At 37.7% G+C, this 10476-nt stretch overlaps 1 protein-coding gene across 1 annotated transcript; it reads left to right on the plus strand.

Annotated features, from left to right (window-relative positions):
* The first annotated feature begins 2189 nt into the window (after positions 1-2189).
* On the plus strand, positions 2190-5237 carry LOC143628907 (uncharacterized). The gene is made up of 3 exons (XM_077098351.1): positions 2190-2559; positions 3292-4721; positions 4926-5237. Exons 1-3 carry the CDS (start codon positions 2190-2192, stop codon positions 5235-5237), a joined length of 2112 nt encoding a protein of 703 aa, XP_076954466.1.
* Positions 5238-10476: the final 5239 nt, after the last annotated feature.

Consider the following 10476-nt stretch of genomic DNA (forward strand, 5'->3'; position numbering starts at 1 on the left):
GTTTGGCTCAAAGTTTGACAAAACAAAAACAAAAAAAAAACACTTGATAGAACTGTTGGTAATAGAGGTGTTCACCGGTCCGGTTTTGACGGTTTTTAAGTCAAACTGTAAACCAAACCGTTAGTAACGGTTTTTGATATTATAAGCCGAAACCAAACAGTTGTAGTTTAAAACCGAACAAAACCGAACCATTAGTAACGGTTTGGTTACGGTTTGATTTCACGGTTTGGGCTTTATTGAGTCTTGATATATAATGCATAAAATAAAAAAAGTAAATTATGTGCAACTGCCAACAAGAGTGCGTATTGTGTGCAGCTGCACATCAGCTCATACAGTAGCGACATCAAACCATAAAAGAGAGTAACTAACTTACATATTCAATATGTGCGTGATCATTTAACCATCCATTTTTGTTAGATTTGAAATGAAAGTTGTAATAAACTTCAAATGGGGTAGGTGCTACTTTAGTCTCGTGATTTGTCTACGATAATAGAAAGTGTAATAATAGAGAATACAACCCCATGATAGTTTAAAAACTGTAACTTGTAAGGTTTAAATCTTACCATCTGGAATACATGATTAGCTATTGAGTGGGAGCCTCCTCTACTTGTAATAACTTGTTTACTTCTGTTAACTTCCATTTGCTTATTGTATTTCTATATAACAATATTTACCAAACATGTTAGAACTCACAACCTAAGAAAAAAAGTTATGATACGTATTTGAGCTAAGCAATCCAGGCTGGACCGTGGAACCCGACAATGCAATCGAGGAGCCCAAATAAAGTATACTATTAGAACAACTATAATATATAGAGGATCTAAGAAGTAAGCGTTTGAATTATAAAAATGACACATACCCAGGTTGATTCTAACTCCTAATAATCGCACATATGGGTCCAATCTTCTTCACTCCGACAACCGGGCTTCATTTTTGATCTCGCTAGTTCCAGATTGTTGTATCCTCCATTACTCTTCCAGTAGTCACTTAAAGTACCTCGTGTGCGTTTCCATTGTGCATGTAGTCGAGCATCCACATATTCCACCAAACCTTTATCTGCTCAAAATAAATTGAATCTTACCTACATTAAACACATAAGTTAATAATATAAATGATAATATAAAATCTTAATACTTTCTAGATAATTGAAAGTAAAGATATAAACAACTTACTTGTAACTTTTCATACATCTGATCTTTCACATCTTTTGGTACCGACTCCCATTTATGGTACTTCATTGGGCAAACACTACGAATTACAATCCCACACTCAGTTGCGAATTGTGTGGCTGAATTCCCAACAAAGTTTTTTGTACCAGGAGCTTTGGTCAAAAAAATTTTAGAACCTTCAAGAAGATTCTCCAAAGCATTTATAGCACTACGGTTTATACTCCGACCACGCCTATTTGTTTCATATACGGTGGTTGATCTGCGTGTTGGTCAATATGATTTCAAAAGCTAAGCCATATACAATTAGCTGACATTTTTTTATTGGACTGTTCTGACCCGAACCCATTCATAGAACCATAGTTACCAGCAGTGACGAATTTAGAAATTTTTGTGACGGGGGCACAATTTTGTAGGGTCAAAATAGGTCGGGTCAACACAAATCGGGTTAAATGCGTTGATTATGGCATTTATTGAATTTATGCTACTTTTTAACAAGAAATAGTTTATTAAACATAACACAAAAGTTAAAAAAAAAAAAAAAAAAGCTAGCATTCGTAAACCAAAAAATATATATAAAAAAACAGTTATAACTCAATTGGTTAACCGAGCAATGAAACACGCTACTTATCTAGTCAACTTAATTAGTTATGGTTAATGCATAATTTGAAACGGGCAACTTTACGGTCAATTAAAATTCAACAAAATATAGGGTTGTATTTATAAATTTAAATGAAAAAAAGGTCTAATTTGAAAATAGTAATTACAGATGATATGGAGAATTAGTTGCGACAACGTCTTTTTATTCGGATCAGTAGAATTAGTTACGACAGTTCCGCCGGTCCCGCTAAAGGAAACTTTTCAGAAAAAGTACAATCGCCGGAACCACCGCCGCTTTTCTTTCCGGCTCGGCTGATCAAGGGGCTGTGTTGCGGGAACCACAACCTCCCCCCCCCCCCCCCTCCCTAAAGGAAACTTCTAGGAGATCGCCGGAACCACCGCCGCGTTTCTTCTAACCTCACTATGAAATTATGGGAAAGAGTAATCGAGACAAGAATTAGAAGAGAAACCCAAGTTACGGTAAACCAATTTGGTTTCATGCCAGGGAGATCAACCACGGAAGCAATTCACATCTTAAGGAGATTGATGGAAAAGTATAGGGAGAAGCGGGATCTACATATGGTCTTCATTGATCTTGGAAAGGCATATGATAATGTACCACGTAGACTAATCTGGGATAGTCTAGAGAGCAGAAGGGTTCCTGGGAGGTACATAGACATAATTAAAGATATGTATGATCGGACAAAGACTACTGTTAGGGCGCCAGTAGAGGATACAGATTTCTTCCCCGTGGAAGTAGGACTCCACCAAGGGTCAGCAACTTCTAGAAAAAGTACAATCGCCGGAACCAACGCCGCTTTTCTTTCCCGCTAAAGGAAACTTTTCAGAAAAAGTACAATCGGGGGAACCACAACCTCCCCCCCCCCTCCCTAGCAGCTGGTCAAGGGGCTGTGTTGCGGGAGTACTTTCAAGTGGAAACAAATATAACCTTTCCCGACAACCACCGTTTTCCGACAACTACGACAACACGCTGTTTCCGACCAACCAGGTGCTTTCTCTCTGGTTTCACTAACGCTCTAATAATAATAATAATAATAATAATAATATATTTTACCAATAATAATAATAATTACCCTACCGCTATTATTATTATTATTATTATTATTATTTTTGTTGTTGTTGTTGTTGTTGTTGCTGCTACAGTGATACGTATATTTGCGTTGACCAATGGGTGTTTTTTAGCACCATCACGGATTACATCTTGTTGGTCATTGTCATTTGTTCATCACATATCGCTAGTTAGTGTATGATTGTTGTGTGTTCTCGTTATTCAACAATTGTTGATTAGTAACCATCGTGTATATTGTGTTGTTCAATATGTGTTTTACATTAGTTGCCTTATCAAATTATTGACTACTTGTGTGATCTTAAGTTATCCAGTGACTAGTTGCAACCATAGACCTTAGAAGTTATGACTTTTCCTTGAGATTGTGTCCAAGGACGAGAGGTACAGCCAAAGGAAAAGAAAGGTGGTATAGTTTGCGAATAGCCTCTTGGAATGTAGGTACTCTTAATGGTAAATTGTTAGAGGTAGTAGATGCACTTAAAAGGCGTAGAGTACAGATAGCGTGCCTTCAAGAGACTAGGTGGAAGGGGCAAAGAGGAGATGAGCGCAATGGGTATAAGTTAAATTATTCGGGGTCGGATGGAGCAAAAAATGGAGTAGGATTTCTAGTGGCTTTGGAAGTATATAAGAATGTGGTGGAGGTGATTAGATACAACGATAGAGTTATGGTATTGAGACTAGTTTTAGGTGAGGAGGTAGTGGCAGTGGTCTGCGCGTACGCACCACATGTTGGATTGGGGGACCGGGAGAAGACTGAGTTTTGGGATCGTCTAGACATAGTAGTGAGGGCGATACCTAGAAAAGAGAAGATTTTTATAGGAGGTGATTTTAATGGCCACATTGGTGAAGAGAGTGATGGCTTTCAGTCTGTTCATGGGGGTTTTGGCTTTGGGGTTAGAAATGACCCTGGTAGGGATCTCCTAGAATTTTTGGTGGCCCATGACCTGAGCATTTTAAACTCGTTTTTTAGGAAGAGAGACTCTCATTTGATAACTTTCAGTAGCGGGGGACATCACACGCAAATCGACTACCTCTTGACAAGACGAGAAGATCGAAGATGGTGGCAGGACTGCAAGGTTATACCACGGGAGACGGCAGCGGCTCAACACCATTTACTGGTGGCAGATATAACTTTCAGACAAAAACTGATTGTAGGGGGGAGGAAATGCCTACCTAGGATCCGATGGGGAAATTTAAAGGGTGTAAAAATTGGAGAGTTCAAAGATAAGATCGTTTTAGTAACGTCGACTCAACTAGGGGATGACGCAAACCAGATGTGGGAAGCTATGGCGACTACCATTACTCAAGTAGCGAAAGAGACCCTAGGGGTTACGACTGGTAGGTCAAGTGGGCATAAGGAGTCCTGGTGGTGGAATGACGAGGTGCAGACTAAAATAAAGGATAAGCAAGAGAGTTTTAGGGATCTCCTAAAGTGTACGGACGAGGAAAAGAGACTACGGTTGAGGGAGGGATACAAAAAGGCCAAGAAGGAGGCAAAGAAGACGGTGATGGAAGCAAAGAACACGGCCTATATGCGAATGTATGAAAGTTTGGAAACAAAGGAGGGGGAACATGCTATGTTTAAGATTTCCAAAGCCAGGGAGCGGAGGCGACATGACCTAGGAAGAGTGAACTTTATAAAAGGAGAGGATAGACGAATTTTATACAAGGAAATTGATATTAAGTTGAAATGGCAAACATATTTCCACAATCTGTTCAACGAGGAGAGAACTTACCAACAACAAAACATCAACAACACTACTCAAAAGAGACAACGAAATAATTGTTACTGCCGAAATATCACACATGGTGAAGCGAGGACAGCTCTTAGGAAGATGGGAAGGGCTAAGGCTGTGGGTATAGACAATGTACCAATTGAGGCGTGAAAATGTTTGGGAGATGAAGGAGTTCAATGGCTAACTACTCTGTTCAACTTTATCTTCAAATCGGGAGAGATGCTAGATCAGTGGAGAAGTAGTTTCATAGTGCCAGTATACAAGAACAAAGGAGACGCCCAATGTTGTGGGAATTATAGAGGGATTAAGTTACTAAGTCATACTATGAAATTATAGGAAAGAGTAATCGAGACAATAGAAGAGAAACCCAAGTTACGGTTGGTTTCATGCCAGGGAGATCAAACCACGAAAGCAATTCACATCTTAAGGAGATTAATGGAAAAGTATAGGGAGAAGAAGCGGGATCTACATATGGTCTTCATTGATCTTGAAAAGGCATATGATAATGTACCACGTAGACCGATCTGGGATAGTCTAGGGAGCAGAGGGGTTCCTGGGAGGTACATAGACATAATTAGAGATATGTATGATCGGACAAAGACTACTGTTAGGGCACCAGTAGGGGATACTGATTTCTTCCCCGTGTAAGTAGGACTCCACCAAGGGTAAGCCTTGAGCCCTTTTCTTTTTGCAATCGTCATGGATGAGTTGTCAAAGTCGATTCAAGGGACGGTCCCGTGGTGTATGCTTTTTGCAGATGATATTGTGTTAGTTGCTAAAACTAAACATAGCCTCAATGTGAGGTTAGAAGAATGGCGTGCAGCTCTAGAGGACAAAGGACTAAGGATTAGTCGCTCGAAGACCGAGTATCTACATTGTGATTTCAGTGGGGATGGAGACGACAGGGACTCTTAGATCACCATCGGAGGTCAAGTGGTTCCACAAGCTACTAGGTTCAAATATCTAGGATCCTATGAAAAAAGAAATGGGGAGATAGATAGTGACGTAACACACCGCATTCAGGCGGGTTGGTGTAGGTGGAGAGCAGCTACTAGGGTTTTGTGTGATAGGAGGTTCCCAACTAAATTAAAAGGGAAATTTTATAGGATTGTTGTTAGACCTGCTTTGTTATATGGAACAGATTGTTGGGCCATCAAGAAACACAAGCACGTAAGATGGAGGTGGCGGAGATAAGGATGCGAGGTGGATGTGTGGGCACACAAGGTTAGACCGAGTAAGAAATGAGGTTTTTAGGGAACGACTAGGAATTGTTAGTATATGTGAAAAAATAAAGGAGGGTAGATTGAGATGGTATGGGCATGTAAAGAGAAGACAAGAAACAGCGCCAGTTAGAGTAGTGGAAACCCTCAATGTAGAAGGAAAGAGGAGTAGAGGCAGACCCAAATTGACGTGGGAGAAGCGGATTAGGTAGGATTTGCTAGAGTTACACCTCTCTGAGGACATGGTCCATGATAGGTGTTCATGGAGACGTAGAATTAAGGTTAAGAACTTTTAGAGAAGGTCTTTTTTGTATCTTAGTTCTAGCCTATGGGCTTAGACTCTTCTACATTTTAGGCAGATTTGACTTATATTTGTTCTTATGTTGATATGTCTATTTGGACACCATGATTTCATATGTGTTGGTATTTGATTGTGCCACTTTATCACTATAAGTTTTGTTATTAGTACTTGTGTGTTTATATGTTACATGCTTTGGAGCCGAGGGTCTTTTTGGAAGCGGCCTCTCTATCCTCATGGATAGAGATAAGGTCTGCCTACATCACACCCTCCCTAGACTCTACCAATAGCTTTTGCTAGTTGTGGAATTTACTAGATACGGTTGTTGTTGTAATTAAAATTTTACATTCTATAAAGTTTGAAATACTTTAACCACTTTACCATCCCACTAAATAAGAATGAGACTTTTTATACAATAATTGAATTATTATTATTATTTAAACAGTCTAATGAATAACATGTTGTTATTGACTCTTTTCTTAAAATATGTATATAAAAGTAAATAAATGAAATTAATCATATACAAATTAAAAGATTAAACAATCAAATAAAAAATGAACAAAACTAAAGAGCACAGTTCTGATCTAGCTTGACCCGAAAACCGTTCTGCATCCGCCTACCAGAAACCTAACCTTACCTGATCTAGCTTGACCAGAAAACCGTTCTGACCCATTACCGTGCCCAACCCGCCCAGCCCATTTTGCCATGGCAGATCCAAGATTTATAAAAAAATAAACATTTAGTCGAGTAGGATAATTCCCCCACTCGCCCATTTCAGTTAGCATAAGTTTATATTAATTAACCCAATATTAATAGTGAATTATACATAGTATACAACATGTAACAAATTTCTTTGAAACTTACCGGTAGCTTGAGTGTCGGGGAAATGACGATTGCGCTTACGTGTCGAATGAGGTCTTCTTTCAGATTCACTTCCATCGACACATGATTGCATTCTACGTTGTTCAGATTCTTCTACGGGTCTCTTTCTTGTAGAAACAGTAGCCATCATCACCAACATAAAAATCCACATCCTACAAAAAATAGATAGTGTTAGTTAACAAGAAAAAAATATAGTTATATACGTTATAAAGTATTAGCAAGTCAAAAAAAATATAATATCTTTAAATTAATTCTATAGATTCACCATAATTTTAATCAATAAATACCAAACAAAATAGAACAAAAACAAATTTTAATGCAGTTTAATAACTTTATATACAACTAAATAAACTTACCCTACAGCTTATATATTCGATCAAAATAGCTAAGAGAATCATAAAAGTAAATCAAATAAAAAATGGAAAAGCAGATAGCACTAATAGTAAAAGTTATGTTTAAAAATAAATACCATCACAAAACATCATCGTCTGACTCAACATTTTCTATGTTATTAGTTGACTCATCACTATCGGAATCATCTAGATTTGACTATGAACGAGCATCTATTCTATGCTAGGGCTGTCACTTTTACCCGAAACCTGAAACCCGACTCGAAAAAACCCGCACCCGAACCCGAACTAACCCGACACGAAGAACCCGAACCCGAATCCGAGAAAAGACTAACCCAAACCCGAACCGAAGTAATTTGGGTTGGTTCTCGGGTCTGATTTATAAGTTTCGGGTCAACCCGAAAAACCCGAACAAACTTTTAGTTTTAAAATTAAATATATTTTTAGGTATAATAAGCTAAGTATTAGCCACTAAAGTTATCATAATCTAGCTCTAATTGACTGTCGTCATTCTAACTTATTTATTATTAATTTATGTTTTTCGTTTATTACTAATAGCAACCGAAATCGAACAACCAAATCACGCCCGATTGAATACGATTAAGACGCGAGTTAGTTTTTCTCTTCTATTGAATTGTTTTACCAATTTATGTTAGTTTGTTATTTGATTATTTGTGTTATGAGCAAAAAAAGTATATGTTGTTTTAATTTTAGCATTGTAATTTTTAATTTTTTTTTGTTTTTGTGTTTTTTTTTCTTTTGTTTGTTTGTTTTCGATACTCGAGACCCGATTAACCCAACCCGAAAAAACCCGAACCCGAATTACCCGAACCCGAAAAACCCGTGAGAGATTTGGGTTGGGTTTCGGGTCAAGATTTAAAACTTTGAAACCCGAAGAACCCGGCCTGAAAAACCCGAAACCCGAAGAACACCCTTATTCCATGCTATGATAAGAATCATCTATCTGATCATCAATAAAATCATCTACAATGTCATTAGAATGTTGAATATCAACATTTTCAACAATTTCTTCCTCGGCATCTTCACGATAAAGGTTGACATCTCTTAACAAATCTGCTGCATTATTGTTTTCAAGAAATTCTTTCGATAACTTTCCACTGTGAATTTGGTTTAAGAGGATCATTTATATAAAACACTTGTTTAGCCTGGTTTGCTAAAACAAAAGGATCTTCCTTGTAAGACTCTCGAGACGTATCTATACTGATGAAATGAGGTTCAAATATCACATGTTTCCTTCGACGATCAATGTCGAACCATGTGCACTTAAACAAAATAACATGATAACCTTTTATGAATGACAATTCAATGATTTCATCAAGGTATCCATAATAATCGTCTTCAGCATCATCATGAACACCCGAGACTGTAATTCCACAATTTTGAGTTTGTAGACTGTCATCTCTATATTTAGTTAAAAATTTAACTCCGTTCACCATGTATCCCTTGTGTAAGAAAGCTCGATTATCTGGAAGGGAAGACAATGCATATAACTCCTCGTTAACTTGAGATGGATTTTGCCTATATATCTCTCCAATCTGTTCTCAGTTTGAACATAATAAACATGTGATTAGAGCCAATACAATAACACAATATATTGGAAAGTACTATATAGTGTGAATGTTACCCGTTTTGCAAACCAATCCGGGAATGTAGACTGTTGAATCTGCGAAATGTTTGATGATGCATGATGTTTCCCTCGTAACACTTGCAAGTGTCTTCTGTAAAGTGTAGACGAATCATAAATTTAAGAAGATGCGACACTTAAATTTAATTCACAAAGATAAAATAAATACTTACTCTAAGTATGTTTGAACCTCTTCACAATTATTGAAGACAAACCATTGTGCTTTCTTGATAAGATCACTAGGAAGGAATTGAGCTTCTTTCCTTCCAATACCCCGGCCATTCACTCTAAATATATCTAGTACAATGCTTCAAGTATCACTAGAGGTTTTGTCATCATTTCTGTTACGTTTGTCAAATTTTGATTCAACACCTCGTAAATAGTGTGAACAGAATGTTATTGCTTCTTCAACAATATAGCCTTCTGCAATTGAGCCTTCAGGTTTAGCTTTGTTTCTAACATATCTTTTTAAATGACCAAGGTATCTTTCTATCGGATTCATCCACCTTGATTGCACAGGTCCTCCCAAAATAGCCTCTTAAGGAAGATGAACACACAAATGCACCATGATTGTGAAAAAGATGGGGAAATATCCTTTCAAGTTTGCACATAATCTTAACTATCTCTTCTTGAAGCACTTCTAACTCCCTCACATGTAAGGTGACAACAATAAGTTTTTTGAAAAACTGAGACAAGTCCCCTAACGCTTCACGAATTTGCTTTGTAAAAAAGGGCCGAATTGCAATAGGAATTATGCGTTGTAACAAGACATGGCAATCATGATATTTAAGCCCATATACCTTACCTTGCTCGACAATGACATTTTTAGCTAAATTTCCAGCATACCCATCTGGAAAACGCACTGACTTAAGTAGATTGCAAAACTGTTTTCTCTCCTCTTGAGTTAAAACATACAAAGCATGTGGTTTAATCCAGTGGTCATCTTTACCCACCAAGTGAAGCTCCTTGCGTATGCCCATATCTTGCAAATCTAGTCGAGCTTTGTCAGTGTCTTTCGTCCTTCCTTTAATGTTTAACATTGTTCCTAACAAGTTCTCACACACATTTTTTTCAATATGCATCACGTCGAGGTTATGACGAATTAACAACTTAGACCAGTATGGGAGTTCAAAAAAGATGCTTTTCTTTGACCAATTTAAATCAGATGTGTTTCGTTTTCTTTTCTTCACTACATGATCAGGATGCTTTCCATATTGATGTTGAGTGAGATATTCTAATTGGCGTAAGCAATCATCTCCATTGACAGCTTTAGGTTCTATCCTTGTCTCTCATTTTCCATTAAAATCCCATGCTTTCCTCCATGGGTGATTAACGGGTAGAAATCGTCTATGGCCTATATATGCTATTTTATCTCGTATATGTATACTGCATGCATCTTTGTTGCATGTAGGACATGCCATGTAGCCACTCGTGCTCCATCCATATAAGTAACCATACGCTGGAAAATCATTAATTGTCTATAGAAGTGCGG

Source organism: Bidens hawaiensis, unplaced genomic scaffold (assembly GCF_021521415.1).
Source record: "Bidens hawaiensis isolate Kalapana, Puna unplaced genomic scaffold, B.hawaiensis_p1.1 tig00005084_1, whole genome shotgun sequence".
NCBI classification, from domain to species: domain Eukaryota; kingdom Viridiplantae; phylum Streptophyta; class Magnoliopsida; order Asterales; family Asteraceae; genus Bidens; species Bidens hawaiensis.

Coding starts and splice junctions, on each gene's coding strand:
- LOC143628907 (XM_077098351.1), top strand. CDS start 2,190: ATGAAATTATGGGAAAGAGTAATCGAGACAAGAATTAGAAGAGAAACC. Junction 2,560..3,291: donor GTCAGCAACTTCTAGAAAAA/GTACAATCGCCG, acceptor CTTGGAATGTAG/GTACTCTTAATGGTAAATTG. Junction 4,722..4,925: donor AGGCTGTGGGTATAGACAAT/GTACCAATTGAG, acceptor ATGAAATTATAG/GAAAGAGTAATCGAGACAAT.